This window comes from Balaenoptera borealis (genome assembly GCF_965194805.1).
Source record: "Balaenoptera borealis genome assembly, chromosome: X".
Taxonomy (NCBI): domain Eukaryota; kingdom Metazoa; phylum Chordata; class Mammalia; order Artiodactyla; family Balaenopteridae; genus Balaenoptera; species Balaenoptera borealis.
In genome coordinates this window covers 126,341,752-126,358,055 of record NC_138881.1, presented here as the reverse complement: position 1 = coordinate 126,358,055, position 16,304 = coordinate 126,341,752, and the positions used below count along the sequence as shown (strand labels likewise).

Below are 16,304 nucleotides of genomic sequence, written 5' to 3'. Positions count from 1 at the left end.
CTTGCTATAAATTATGAAGAAATAACCAGTCCCTGTCATCTCCCAACTTTTATTTGTTATACTACTTTTTCTGCATTGTCAAGTTTTATAGCATTTACATGCTTTTATGCAGCCATAATTTCTATAGTTGATTAGTCATAGTTCTACATTTACATAGGCTCTCTTCTCAAAATAGTCCTTTTATCCATTTTTCTGTTCATTACTTAGTTATCTCAAGGCTGTCCTCTGGAAGTTTCTTTAAGAAGGGTTCATGGGAACCATATTTCTTACCATCTTACATGTGTAAAATTATCTATCAATTGTGTTTATACTTAAATTATATTTGGGCTGTTGTACAATTTGTGGGTCACATTCTCTTTCTCTGATGTCCACATAGACATTGGTTGCTATATTCAGTTCTAGCACCGAATGTTGGTATGAAGAAATTTAAAACCTGCCTAAGAATCTCTCACATAATGGGGGAGGGGTGATTTTATGGCCTAGAAACCCATATGAATGTGTCTTGTATTTACAAATACCAGTTACTTTACAAGGATATATCTTGATCTATCTTTTTGAATTTTTCCTAGGGCAGCATGTTGCCCTTTAAGCCTATGGATTCACAAGTGTCTTTGTTTCAGGAAAGCTTTCCTGAAACATTTCTTTGCTCTGTTATCGTCCTAGAAGCACAGATTATACATATAATAGAACTTTGTCCTCCATATCTACCATTTTTCTCTAGTAATTTGTAACTGTTATTTTCCATTTCATTTTTCTCATTTTTCTCAAGTGTGCCTTCCATGTCTCTGAACATTTTCACCCATGCTTATTCTCCTTCATTTCTATAGCAGTATTATTTTTCCTTATATTCATTTTATGATTTCTGCTGACTTAGCTTTTCATGTATTTTATGTTTGTTTTGTGTGTTGTTACACAGTCCTTTATTGGTTATTTCTTCTCCTTGTAACATATTTTGCATCAATACCATATTATTTTTTTTCAATTGTTACTTGAAGTTGTATTAGAGGAGTTCTTTACTAGCACTGCTATGTGTGAAAGTATCATTTTGGGGAGGGACTGAGAGAATGAGTAGGATGGTAGTGAGTAGTTGAGAGTAAGTAGTTGAAAGTGAGTAGTTTGACCATGATCTGTTATCTATATAAATTCTTATAAATAACTCACAAGAAAGTCCTCTATGTATGGTGTAGTGTGTGTGTATGTGTGAGTGTGTGCACGCACACATGTGTAGTATTGTATCCTCTAATTTTTCCAGTCTCTACCTCCTCTCTACCCTGTGGTGGTCAAACAGTATTCCAGGATGTTCTCACTACCAGCCTTAAAACCATTTTGTTTCAAAACAGCGGTCATTTGTTTTCTCACTCAGGTCCTGCCACCCACCTTTTAGGACTCTATTCTTGGCCTGAAATCCAGAACAGTAGACATCCTCAGTGTCTTCTTCACCCTGATACAATTTTTACTGCATTTGGAAGCCCTTACTTTTTGGGATGAGAAAATGCTTTCAATTTTCATCAAAGGTGGAGTTTTGGTTTCTATATCTCATTTTCCTTATAATTTTGATTGGTTACAGAGAAGAAAAGGGAGCAAAGATGTCCTTACTCTGACATATTAAACTGAAAAGTCCCTAGAATATATTATTAAACAGATGTTTTAAGAGCAGTTAGCACTAACTATTGATAGCCGGCCTGAGTTCACTAAGAAGAAATTATGCCAAACTAATCCTTAAGAAAATTCATGAAAAGTTTACTAGACTGGTGGAACAGGAAATATATACATTTTATCAAGACATCTGACTAACTTTTTAAAATTATGTCTTCATGAAGAAGAAACAGCAGTTGAAAAAGTAGTACAATTATGCTCATGTAGTTGGTTGGCCAACTGAAGTCAAATATAATTCATTGATGGAGGGTCATCAACCTGAATGGACATTCCTGTGATAAGCCACAGGGCTTTGTCCTTGACCCTTCCCTCTTAAATGCTGTCATCTGTGACTTAAATGAAGATATATAATGTAGGAGATTCAAATTTGTAAGCTGGCATTAATGAAGAGGAGTATCTTCTGAATTAGAATCAAAGAGAATTTCTGAAGTTTGAAAGAACAGGCTGAAATCAACAGATTAACATTTTCTTTTCTTTTTAAACTTTTTAATGGGAGCATAATTGCTTTACAATGTTGTGTTAGCTTCTGCTGTACAATGAAGTGAATCAGCTACATGTATACATATATGCCCTCCCTCTTGGACCTCCCTCCCACCCAACCCCCCATCCCACCCATCTTGGTCATTGCAGAGCACCAAGCTGAGCTTCCTGTGCTTTATAGCAGGTTCCAATTAGCTATCTATTTTATACGTGGTAGTGTATATATTCTTACACATAGATTCTAAAAAAGTTAGTTCTGGGATAAAAAAACTTAACAAAAATTGTATGTTACAAACAAGATGCTGGGATATAGGAAAAGGGCAAATTTAATATAAGCCATCCATGTGGTGTAACTCCTGAGAAACCAAATTTTGTTTGAGTCTGAGTTAGGAGTTACCTAGACCAAGTGAGATGATAGGCCCCTTTTATTCTGTACAGGTTGGGCCATGTTTAAAATATGCTGTTCCAATTTGGTTACTACAGTGGAGAAGGGACAGATGCATTAAGGGGATGATGATTGCTAATTTCAGATATCTGAAAGGCAGTCATGGATACCTTGTGAAAAATGTGGTAGAGTTTTTGTTGTGACTGGGAAGAGATGCAGTGGTGGTTTGAAGGTAGAGAGAGCACTAGAATAGATTAAGAAACTGTAAATGTAGATGTCAAAAATGATAACTGTTTCTCCAATTCCAAGGAGTACTGAAAATGAAAAAAGAGAACAAAAAGAATCATCTAAAAGTCTTCTGCAAAGATGGTGATCTCAGTCTTCCTCCTTAGTCCCTCTCCATGGTCAATCTATTTAAGTTATTGAAAGGATGTTGATTATGAGATTTGAAAAAAAACTATGGAATGTGTAAAAATGGACCTCTAATGTGAGGGTGCTGTGCTTTGTCTACACTGCTACAATATGAATGAACTAACAGTGAGAACCACTGACCCACGGGGCAAAAAAATGAAGTGCGTTAAAAGTAAAAATAGTGAAATTTAATCATAACTTATTCTGCTTTTTTCCTTCTTTAAAGAGACATATTAAACCTTATTTGCCTCACAAAGCTAGAATGGGTGAGCACAAAACTGTTTGAAACTAATAAAAATGATTCAAAAATCTATTTCTGATCTGTACTATGATCAAGGATTAGATAAAATGTGAGGGGAAAGATAAAGGAAAGGAAAAGAAGGGGTAGGTGGGAACAAAAACTCATTTTCAAATGAAGACAAATGACTAATGACTACCTTATAATAGCACTCTGCAAAATAGATGAACTCTGGGCTTCTGAGGAACAACTACATGTTTTATCACTGCTTCCTTTAAAAATCCCATTAAAATGAGGGTAAAGAAATAAAATAGGTTTAAACCCACAAGTACCAGGAGAACTGGAGAAGGATTTCAGTCAGACAAGAGATTGTAATGCATTTTTCAAGAAAAATGAATGGGGAAAGAGGGAATAAGAACTGATTTATCAAGCTGGAGTAAGATAGAACCCCAGAGAAACTCAGTATTCAAGGTGCTTGGTACAGCAGACAGTAAATCATGGGGCTGCAATTAGGGGGATTGGCTAAAAGTCTGTGTGCAGAGTAGTCAAGACCCCAGAGCCTGCCCAACATGTAAAATGTCTACAGCCAGATGTATACTTTCCTGAAGAGCAGCAGAAGCTTCTCTTCTAAAGAAGCTGAATGTCTCCAGAGAAAAGACCTTTACATAGTGACATTTTGGAGTACCCCATAAAATGACCTCCTTCCAAATAATCTTCTTAAATCATAGTTTGCAAATCAACAAGCCCAGCTCAGGTACACTGAGAATACAGACATCTTTTATGTTGCCAAATAATACTGGGATACCAAGGATTACCAAAGTGAAATTTTCAATGTGAAAAAGAAAAGATTAAAAAAAAACTCATCTTGGCAGGAACAGAGATAATTCAGGGAATTAAAGAGAATTTAAGAAAAACAAAAGTAAATTTTCTCTTATATTTGTAAATATATACATAAAATAAGAATAGGATGCTAATATAAAAGGAAATCAGAGAATAAAGAAGAGCTTTTGAAATGAAAAATAACTGCCAAAATAAAAATTTCAATAGAGAGGTGGGAAAATAAACTGAAGAGAATCTCCCTACAAGTAGGGTAAAAAGGAAATAAATGGAGAATGTGAAAGAAAAGGTTAAGGGGCTTAGAGATGAATCCAGAAAATTCATCCAACTCAGAAGCTGCAGAATGAGTGAACAGAGAAACAGGAGCAAAGGAAATTAACAAAGAACAAGACATCTTTACAAATGGAAAGATATAAGCATCCAGATTGAAACTGTCCACATAGGCCCACGTAAAGTCACATCATCTTGCAATTTTAGAAAACCAGGGATAAATGATAGTCTAAAGAGATTCTAGAAAGACAGTAAATGTTATCTACAAAGAAATGATTAGCAGAATGGCATCAGACTTCTCAGCTACATTGGACGCTGGAAGACAGTGGAGCTGTAAACCCTAAATCTGAGGATTTGAGTCCTATGCCTAGCCAAAGTATCACTTAAGTGGAAAGGTAGAGTAGTTATTTTCAGACCTGCAGGAACTCAGAAATGTCACTTCCCATGCATTCCACCTTAGGAAAATACTGGAGGATATGTTCTACTAAAACAAGAGAATAGAACAAAAAAGGGAAAGACATTGGATCCAGAGAAGAGGGTACCCTACAGAGGAGATAGATGAAGGGAATACGTAAGATGAAATCTATGCAGCAAGCACATCTGGAGAGGAACCAGTGAAGTTTGTAGCAAGAGGCTAGAGGTATTTATATAGTCATTTATAATGATGTTATTGATTATTGATTGAACTAAAAATATTGTTATAATTGTATTGGAAGATGGAGGAAGGGTTGCATAAGTGAGGTAAATCATTATCATGAAAAGATGAATGGTTATGTGCAAAACAGATAGCAGTATAAGCATATTATTTAGAAATATATAAATAACTGTTAGAAGTATCAACTAAGAGAATTAAAAATAATTATGAATTGCTGGACAAGGTTGGGATACATGGGGATAAGGGTTTCCTGGTTTTCATTATAAGTCTTTACATTTTTTTCTTTTTAACTATGTGCATTATTACCTTGATTACATTTTTTGAAAATTAAAAATAATAAAAGCAAATTAAGATGAAGAAATAAACCTCTACTTTTAAAAAGAAGACAGATATTATTCTTAGAACTGTTTTAAAGTATTTATAAATTCTTACCTAAATTTTGGACACACAGTAATTCTTATGCTCCTTTTCTTATTTTCAGGTAAGTATATTTGAATGCTCTAGAATAATATTTTATCTTATTTTACATTAGAGAAAATGCTCAACTTCCATCCATAGTTTGGAAAAGTTTAGTTTCTTATCATTAATGGCTTTTAAAAATTTGTCTGATATGAGAATTGCTACTCCAGCTTTCTTTTGATTTCCATTTGCATGGAGTATCTTTTTCCATCCCCTCACTTTCAGTCTGTATGTATCCCTAGGTCTGAAGTGGGTCTCTTGTAGACAGCATATATATGGGTCTTGCTTTTGTATCCATTCAGCCAGTCCATGTCGTTTGGTGGGAGCATTTAATCCATTTACATTTAAGGTAATTATCGATATGTATGTTCCTATTACCATTTCCTTAATTGTTTTGGGTTTGTGATTGTAGGTCTTTTCCTTCTCTTGTGTTTCCTGCCTAGAGAAGTTCCTTTAGCATATGTTGTAAAGCTAGTTTGGTGGTGCTGAATTCTGTTAGCTACTGCTTGTCTGTAAAGGTTTTAATTTCTCTGTCGAGTCTGAATGAGATCCTTGCTGGGTAGAGTAATCTTTGTTGTAGGTTTTTCCCTTTCATCACTTTAAATATGTCCTGCCACTCCCTTCTGGCTTGCAGAGTTTCTGCTGAAAGATCAGCTATTAACCTTATGGGGATTCCCTTGTATGTTATTTGTTGTTTTTCCCTTGCTGCTTTTAATATTTTTTCTTGTATTTAATTTTTGATAGTTTGATTAATATGTGTCTTGGCGTGTTTCTCCTTGGATTTATCCTGTATGGGACTCTCTGCACTTTCTGGACTTGATTGACTATTTCCTTTCCCATATTAGGGAAGCTTTCAACTATAATCTCTTCAAATATTTTCCCAGTCCCTTTCTTTTTCTCTTCCTCTTCTGGGACCCCTATAATTCGAATGTTGGCGTATTTAATGTTGTCCCAGTAAGTGAGAAAGAGAAAAACAAATACCGCATGCTAACACATATATATGGAATCTAAAAAAAAAAGGTTCCGAAGAACCTAGGGGCAGGACAGGAATAAAGATGCAGACATAGAGAATGGACTTGAGGACACGGGAAGGGGGAAGGGTAAGCTGGGACGAAGTGAGAGAGTGGCATGGACATATATACACTACCAAATGTAAAATAGATAGCTAGTGGGAAGCAGCCACATAGCACAGGGAGATCAGCTCCGTGCTTTGTGACCACCTAGAGGGGTGGGATAGGGAGGGTGGGAGGGAGACACAAGAGGGAGGAGATATGGGGATATATGTGTATGTATAGCTGATTCACTTTGTCATAAAGCAGAAACTAACACACCATTGTAAAGCAATTACACTCTAATAAAGATGTTAAAAAAAATTGGGGGCATTCCTGTAAAAATAGCCACAAATTGAGTCACCACTTGATATTTTCTCTCTGGGGTGAATGATATTCACTGTGGGTTAACTTGTATTCATAAACTGGTGGCCTTCCCACCCTTTTCTAAAGTAGGTATAAATGCCCTGACAACAGTCATACTCTATCCCTGGTGAATCGATTGAAACAGAAACAAACAGGTGGATCAGCCAAGATGGCATAGTAGAAAGACCCTGAGCTCACCTCCTCTCATGGACACACCAAAATCACAACTATTTGCAGAAAAACCATTGATGAAAAAGACTGGAATGTACCAGAAAAGATCTTCTACAACTAATGTATGAAGAAGGAACCAAACAAGATGGATAGGATGGGTGGAGGCGCAATATAGGCAAGTCCCATAAACCCAGGTGGACAATCCACAAACAGGAGGATAATTACAATTGCAGAGGTTCTCCCCAACGAGAGAGGGGTCTGACCCCATGTTGGGCTCCATAGCCTGTGGGTCATATACTGGGAAAACGAGCCCCCAGAGCATTTGGCTTTGAAGACCAGCAGGGCTTACTCTCCAGAGTCCCAGAGAGCTGTGGGAAGTAGAAACTGTACTCTTAAAGGGCGCACACAAACTCTCACATGCTCCAGGATCCAGGGCAGAAGCAGTAATAGGAGCCTGGATCAGAGCTACCTGCTGATCTGGAGAGTCTCCCAGAGAGGTAGGAGGCAACTGCAGCTCACCTTGGGGACACAGACACTGGTTCCAGCCATTTGGGGAGCTGATTCTACCGTGAGAACACTGGTGCTGGTAAGCACCATTGTGAAATCCTCCCTCTAGCTTATAAGCCTCAGGACCCATCCCTGCCTGTAGGCAAAAGTGCTGAGACACCTCATGCCAAGCAACTAACTGGGCATGGGCACAGCCCCACCCACCAACAGACAGGCTGCCTTAAGACCCCCTGAGCCCACAGCTGCCCCTGGACATGGCCCTGCCCACCAGAAGGCACAGGATCTGCCCCACAAACCAGTGTGCAGGCACCAGACCCGGGACCCCCAGGGACCTCCAGCCAGAGACTCTGGGACCCAGCTTCACCCACCAGTGGGCAGACACCAGCCTCAGAACCCCCCGGGTTCTGGCCCCACCCTCCAGTGAGCCTGCTCTAGCCCTGGGACCAGCCTCACCCACCAGCAGACAAAAGCAATTAACAAAATGGCAATAAGAACATATATATCAATAATTACTTTAAATGTAAATGGACTAAATGATACAATCAAAAGACATAGAGTAGCTGAATGGATAAAAAAACAAGACCCATATATATGTTGCCTACAAGAGACACACTTCAGATCTAAAGACACACACACAGACTGAGGGGATGGAAAGTATTCCACGCAAATGGAAATGAAAAGAAAGCCAGTGTAGCAATACTTATATCAGACAAAATAGACTTTAATAAAGACAGATAGAGGAGACGAGGAAGGATATTACATAATGATCAAGGGATCAATCCAAAAAGAAGATATAATAATTGTAAATATATATATGCACCCAACATAGGAGCACCTAAATACATAAAGCAAATATTAACAGACATAGAGGGAGAAATTGACAGTAACACAATAAGAGTAGGGGACTTTAACACCCCACTTACATCAACAGGCAGATCATCCAGACAGAAAATTAATAGGGAAACACTGGCCTTAAATGACACATTAGACCAGATGGACTTAATTGATGTTTATAGGACATTTCATCTGAAAGCAACAGAATATACATTCTTTTCAAGTGCACATGGGACATTTTCCAGGAGGGATAACATGCTAGGCCACAAAACAGGCCTCTGTAAATTTAGGAAAATTGAAATCATATCAAGCATCTTTTCTGACTGTAACACCATGAGAGCAGGAACCAACCACAAGAAAAAAACTGCAAAAAACACAGACATATGGAGGCTAAAAAATATGCTACTAAACAACCAATGAATCACTGAAGGAATCAAAGAGGAAATTTAAAAATACCTGGAGACAAATGAAAATGAAATCACAGTGATCCAAAATCTTTGGGATACAGCGAAAGCAGTTCTAAGAGGGATGTTTATAGTAATACAAGCTTACCTCAGGAAACAAGAAAAATGTCAAATAAAGAACCTAACCTTACATCTAAAGGAGCTAGAAAAAGAAGAACAAACAAAACCCTAAGTTAGTAGCAGGAAGGAAATCATAAATATCCGAGCAAAAGTAAATGAAATAGAGACTAAAAAAACAATAGAAAAGATCAATGAAACTAAAAGTTGGTTCTTCAAAGAGATAAACAGAACTGATAAACCATAGATAGTATTTGAGTCTCATCCACTCTTTCCTTAGCTGTGATCTGGCCCCAGGTACCTCCCCACATATGCTCTGGATATCCCACCCTCTCAGTAAACTGGTGCAAGTGATTACTTCTCTTCCACCTGCATTTTCTCCCCTTTCTATTGGCTTACTGACCTCCTCCTGATCCAGCATGCTCCCTTCCTCTTTTGAATTCACTTGACTCAGCATTTGTGCCTTTCTGTGTACTTTTTATGTTCTCCCTTATATTTTAGTTCTCTCTTATTTTAATTACTCTTCCTCATTAGACAGCCTAAAATTTACTATCTTAACCATTTTTAATAAGTATGTTCACAATGTTGTACAACCAACCTCCAGAACTTTTTCATCTTGCAAAACTGGAACTCTGTCCCCATGAAACCAGAAATTCCCATTCTCCCCTCCAGTCTCCCCCTGGCAACCACCATTCTACTTTCTGTCTCTATGAATCTGACTTCTCTCAGTACCTCATATAAGTGGAATCACAGTATTTGTCTTTTTGTGACTGGCTTATTTCATGTAGCATAACGTCCTTAAGGTTCATTCATGTAACCTGCGTCAGACTTTCCTTCCTTTTTAAGGCTGAATAATATCCCACTGTATGGATGGACTTTCATTGCATTCATCTTTTGGCTATTGAGAATTATGCTGCTATGAACATGGGTGTACAAGTATCTCTTTAAGACCTTGCTTTCAATTTGCAGGGTATATACCCCAAAGTGGAATTGCTGGGTCATATTTTAATTCTACTTTTAATTTTTTGAGGATCTGACATACCATTTTTCATAGCAGCTGTACCATTTTACATTCCCAACAGTAAACAAGGGTTCAAATTTCTCCATATCCTTGTCTACACTTGTTATTTTCTTTTTTTGTTTTATTGCTCTTACTGTTGATAGTAGGCACCCTAATGGGTGTAAGGTGGTATCTCACTGTGGTTTTGATTTGTATTTCCCTTATGACCAGTGATATTAAGGATCTTTTCACATGCTTATTAGCCAATTCTATATCTTCTTTGGAGAAGAAGATATTCAAAGTCTATTCAAGTCCTTTGCCATTTAAAAAACTGGGTTGTTTGCATTTAAAAATTGGGTCTTTGTCTGATTTGTCTTTGAGTCCAACATAGCATATACTCCATTACTTTGCCCCACTTCTGAAAACTGGGGTTCAGGAAAGCTGGATGAATGTTACGGGGTTAACACAGAGTCACAGGACCATATCTGCATATACTCTGAGGTCCTGGTGGTCTCGGGTACATTCAGGGCTTCAACTAACTCTCTAATTAGCACTTCTGGAAAGAATAAACGTGAGTGCCATCTGAGAAAAACTCTTGAGTTGGACATGCATTGATCCATAAAAGTTTTCATTACCTCATTCCAAAATGCATATGAGGTGGCCTTCTAGAAAGAAAAGTATCCTTGTCCTCAGGTCAAAATGCTTGGAGGAATTTGGAAGAGTCAATTTCATTTTGGTGGTATGGGAATTACTCCAGGATGAACTATAGAGGTATGCTGTCTGTATAGGAGAGGTCAAGACTCAGGAGGAAAAAACTAGAAATCACATCAATAATCTTCATTTGGGGGGTCATTTTTCATTCTGTAAACATCTATCATGTAGCTAAGAGCCTGGCATTGGCTAAGGAGGTAGGAACAGAATTGCATATTGGTCAAAGTTAAGTCACTCTAGTTTGTATCTATCAAATTCCAGGGCATAGAAAATTATTAGAAAACTAGATGCAGAAATGGGAATTATTAACCATTAATCTCTGCCTCCTGCTTCTGTCTTCTCAGCACTATAACTTTTGCTTTGATTTCCCTTCTTTGACAATTTAGGTAAAAATTATAGTGGCTGATTAAAATGTGCCATGATGGAAAGGGCGAGGGAAATTAAAAGGTAATTTTCTTTTATTACTTAAAAAATCTGCGATTAAATCAACTGCTGCTTTTCCACCTATAGAACACAAAGTGCCTACAGAGCTAAATAAAGTGTTTGCTGTTCAGAATGATTATTTCAGAGACTTGGTCGTAACCAGCTAATAAGATGACTAAATGAAATAATATATGTGAGTGTGAAAGCTTCTAGCAAAGTCAGGGTAGTGGTTTTTTTCTTTCCTTTTTTTCTTGTGTACCCATGAAAAAAAAGAGATTACTAAGCAAATTAATAAGTAAGCAGGCAAACAAGTGAAGTGCTCCTTTATTTAACAGCCGAGGCATTTAGCAGCAGGACTGTATTCACAATGAATTTGCTAATTATAAATGAGTCCCATGTAGTATTTAAAGCATTTACGCAGTTCTTAGAAGCCTTAGAGTTCTGTCCCCCTCCACTTGTAGCAATGTGACTACAATCCTCAAGGAGAAAGAACAGTATTGCTTTTTAAATGTCCATTAGTCAGACTGCTCATTTACTTAAACCAGCACCCCCTTTTTTGTCCCCCTTCCCCTCTCTGATGAAAACCCTGAAGCCAGCATAGGCAGGCCTTTACCATGCACACTGTCATCCAACTACAGCAAACTACTTGTCATCCCTCAACTAAGCAGTGCCCTTGGCCTGTGCACTGGCCTTTGCTACATCTTCATCTGGTGAGCTCCTGCTCATCTTTTGCGACCCAGCTCACCATCCTCATTGCCTTCTCTGAGCCACCTTTTCCAGCACCTGTAGGTACTTTGCCCCTCCCTCTACTGAATTCCCATCACACTTTGTTCATATCTCTTAGAACTCTTATCACATTATATGGCAATGATGTGTTCACAAGGCTCTCTCCCTTGCTGGACTGTAAACTCCTAGAAAACAGGGACTGAAACTGACTGAACTTTTAACCTTCCTACATATTCCTAAACACCTAGCATAGTTCTTGGCCCAGTAAATATTCAGTAAATACTGGGCAAAATTTATTATTAGGATCAGGAAGATAAATGGCAGTGCGGTCTAAAGAAGGAAAAAAAAAACGATCAAAATGGTGGGAACTCTGAAGTAAAGAAGTAAAGAAATAGAAATAGATTAGGAGAAAGGGGGTCAGTAAGAGAGGGTGGGAGTAGAGAAATCTAGGAAGGAAACAAGTAGGAAGTAAAGAAGTAAAACATGCTGGGAAGCAAAGTAATATTAAGAAAGGGAACAATGTGGGGCTTCCCTGGTGGCGCAGTGGCTGAGAATCTGCCTGCTAATGCAGGGGACACGGGTTCGAGCCCTGGTCTGGGAAGATCCCACATGCCGTGGAGCAACTAGGCCCGTGAGCCACAAACACTGAGCCTGCGCGTCTGGAGCCTGTGCTCCTCAACAGGAGAGGCCGCGATAGTGAGAGGCCCAACGCATCGTGATGAAGAGTGGCCCCCACTTGCCGCAACTGGAGAAAGCCCTCGCACAGAAACGAAGACCCAACACAGCCAAAAATAAAATAAAATCAATTAATTAAAAAAAACAAAGAAAGGGAACAATGTGAGGTGTGTGAAATTAGGGCAACATAATTAGTTGTCACTTTTTGTCAAATACTCCTGGGTATTTTTGAAGCTCATCTAGCTCCACTTTTCCCTAGAAACAAAGAGAGATGGAAGGAAGAAAAGGCCAGAGTGGGAAGTGAGGCAACAAACACTATGAGCTCAGCACTCAGACTATGACCTCAGCCACTGTCTTTGGCCTCCCCTGTTCCTCAGCCTCTCAGCCTCTCTCTTCAGATCCAGGCCTGAGCTTTGTCTTCTTTTCTCTTTTCTACATGGAAGGTCCATGTATACACAAGTCATATATATGAGAACAAATGGGCACATGTGTCTATGCTTGTTTACCACTGAGTTTTTTTATAATCTGGAAAAAGAAAACAAAGTGTAGTGTCATAGCAAGCCCCCAGCATCCCTGCCTTTGTTGTGTCAGAGGGAAGCATTTGCATAACTCCCTGGGGAGGCTGTGGCTCCTGCCTGCAGCCTTGCAAGAATGGACATTTACAGTGCATGAAGGGTGAGATACTGTTATAATGATGCATGTAAACATGCCATAGTATTTATGTGTCTTTAAGACGAAATGACTTTCAGACTCACCAAGCTCTCTTCCTCACAGGAGATGTGCCACTTGATGGTTGAAGCCTTTTGGAGTTATGTCTCGGGTAACCAAAAAGTGTCTCATACTTATAGAAAGCAGTACAGTGCAGCCCTGGATAAAAGTTGAGAGCCCAGGTGGCTAGTGTGGGCTCTGCCACTCAGTCTGAGGCTGAGTTTTCTCATCTGTCAAATGGGAGTAATCTCACACACTTACCTCATATGATTACTGTGAGGATCAAATCACATTATTGTACAGGACCCTACATGTGACCAAGATTTCACAGTTTTCTAGTTATTTCTACCACCATTTTTTCATCTGACCCTCTCAACAACCCTGACAAATACTTTGATCCTCATTTTACAGATGAAGAAAGTAAAGCTCTAAGAGAAGTGACTTGGCCAAAGCCACATAGCTAGTAAGCCAGGATGTTGCAAATTTTCTGTTTTCAAACTCATCTTCAATTATCCCCAGACACAAACCTGGCTACTCTGTGCTATTGGCTTCATAGCCCCTCTTTCCTAACTTCCCTCATGGCTCCTCCTCCCCACAGCCTCTGAAGGTGTTCTGTATAATGGATTAATTAGCTTTTGTTTTGTTTCCCCCTTCTCCCCTACTTTTTCTGGCCCCTAGAAGAAAACACCAGCAGTTCCAACAAAGAAAACCAGCACCACCTTCAACATCGTGGGGACCACCTATCCCATCAACCTGGCCAAGGACACTGAGTTCTCCACCATCTCCAAGGGCGCTGCTCCTAGTGCCTCCTCAACCCCGACAATCATTGCTTCACCCAAGACCACCTACGTGCAGGATATCCCAACTGAGACCAAGACCTACAACAGTGTCAGCAAGGTTGACAAAATTTCCCGCATCATTTTTCCTGTGCTCTTTGCCATTTTCAATCTGGTCTATTGGGCCACATATGTCAACCGGGAGTCAGCTATCAAGGGCATGATCCGCAAACAGTAGATATTGGCGGTGCCGCAACCAGAGCACTGTATACCCTAAGGAAGTGTCCATGCACCCAAACCCCAGGGCTCCCCTTCATGTGTTTCAGGATTCTTCTTTTTTAACCTTCTTACCAAGCCATGACTCTCAATTAATATTTATGAATCTCAATGAAGAAACAATAACAACAGAAAAAATTACTTGTCCCCATTGCTGAGTATATCCTCATTGGAGCCAAACACTGCCATTTGTCCAGCTGCTCATCTTAATCTGCCAGTCTCCCTCAGCTGAGGGCACAGCATGTATTTTATTGCACTCTGCCCACTAAAGAAAGAACAGGAGACTCTATGGCCTGTAGTGAGAGCCTTGGCTATTTGAAAGGTCCAGACTAAGGATGATTGTTGACTGGTCCAGATCAGATGATTCTGACTCACTAGGGAGCCAGGCTGGGTCCCATGTGGTCCTACCTGCCACCTCCCCTGCCCACAGCAGGGCCCACTAGGCATAAGTACTGATAACAAAGGCAGGAAGCCAGTGCTAATCTCTGAACATGGCCCACAACCCCTTTATTGGCTTGGAGGTGAGTGTGGACAGTTGAGGCTTACCACTGTCTACCATGTATGGCCAAAACAGATAGAACCAACTGGGCCAGCCTGGCACCAAGATGGCTGATGACCTGCCATGTCTAGCCCCTCAGGAAAATAGTACCCTCTTTGGTATATCTCTCCTCCAGAAAGCCCTTTTCTCTCAAGCCCTTTGAACCCGTTGCAGCCAGCTGGACATTGCTTAGCTTGGACTCATTACTGCCTGCAAACTCTTTAGGAAGAGGATCAAGTAATTTTTAAAATTTATACTAAAAAGGGACATATAGAACAAATTCTAGATCAAATGCCTAAATTTTTAAAAACATTAGAGAGACAGGAAAGTCACCTCCCTGCCAAGGCAGCTAGTCAAATACTGGATGGAGTAAGTGATTTGGGCTGGATGGTAGTTGAGGCTTGAAATCTGGCTCAAAAAAGAGGGCTACTGGCAGGTGAAAGTCAAATTCTTCCTTCCATACCCTTCACACTCCAAACCCTAGGCCAAGCCCAAGAACTTTGCTCCTACTGTGTCAGGGACCTCTGGTCCTCTGTTGATGCCAATTTTAAGAGGGATGAATTGGAGTTTAGTTGACTTTTGAGTCAACTAAATTATTAACCTTATTATCAGTTTGATTGATAATATATTATTTAGGGGATTCGATCTCATTTTTTCTTAATATGAGTAAAAGGGACAGTCATAATTGTAAAATATTTATAAGGTAGATAAACTCAGTTTCATATGTTTGAATGACTTGCATAGGCTCCTTACAAGTGTCTGTAATAGAGAACTATCACGTGCCCCTTTCCAAAGGCCAAAATGAAGATAGGACTGAGAATCCAGGTCCACCTTGATCTCAGAATCAGCACAATCTCAACAGGCATGCTGCGTCCTGAATGCAGTTTGGTTGGACACCAAAAAGATTTTTAGAAAGTCACAGTGTGTCACCCAAGGAGACCACTTCTAATAGTCATGGCTCAAGGAAATGAGATTAAGATGGCAGCCCCAGCCACTAGTCCAAAGTATTCTAGAACCCCTAAGTAATGCCACAGAGAGCACCAAAAGGAGATTCTCCCTGCCTACTCCCTGATCAATGCTCCTAAGCAATGCTCCTAAGGGGTCTATCATTAGCTGCTGGTTGCCTTTTCACTCATCCTTCCCCCATCCCCTGCTTCCTTGCCATTGCTGGGATAATGCATGCCAGTCCCATTATTCCTAAGACTGTGTCTGTATGTAAATTCATGACTAGAAGAATGTAGTGTTGTGGATATGTGGGGATGGGGGGGTGGGATGGGGGGGTGGGGTGTGTGGGACTGTTAATGATTGTCCTGTTAATGATCATCTTAAGGAATTTAGAATGGAAGCCTGACCTTTGCCTCTCTGTAGAAATTGTGTTTCCAAATGCTTTGGTGCAATGTTTAGTGGCTGTTTATTAAACTCTTTCTGAATTGTACTCACTTGGGCTAGAGAACTTTTTTTGGTCACTCTTTGCCTAACACAGGCAGTACTCTGTTTTTGGCTTTCACTCCTATTCTCATGCCACCCTTACTTCTTAACACCATCGGAATATGCTGGAAAAAAGGTATCCCAAGAGCAAGAGACCTATTACAGTAATCCAAAATGGAACTCATGTGAAAACAGCTTTGATTG

At 39.6% G+C, this 16,304-nt stretch overlaps 1 protein-coding gene across 2 annotated transcripts in view; it reads left to right on the top strand.

Annotated features, from left to right (window-relative positions):
- The window catches only part of GABRA3 (gamma-aminobutyric acid type A receptor subunit alpha3), a 606,794-nt gene extending 590,864 nt beyond the window's left edge, over positions 1–15,930 (top strand). For both annotated transcript variants that reach the window (XM_082376147.1, XM_082376148.1), the window contains exon 10: positions 13,761–15,930. In XM_082376147.1, coding sequence (XP_082232273.1) covers positions 13,761–14,096 — 336 coding nt within the window. In that variant the 3' untranslated portion in view covers positions 14,097–15,930. The remainder of the gene's footprint in view (positions 1–13,760) is intronic.
- Positions 15,931–16,304: the final 374 nt, after the last annotated feature.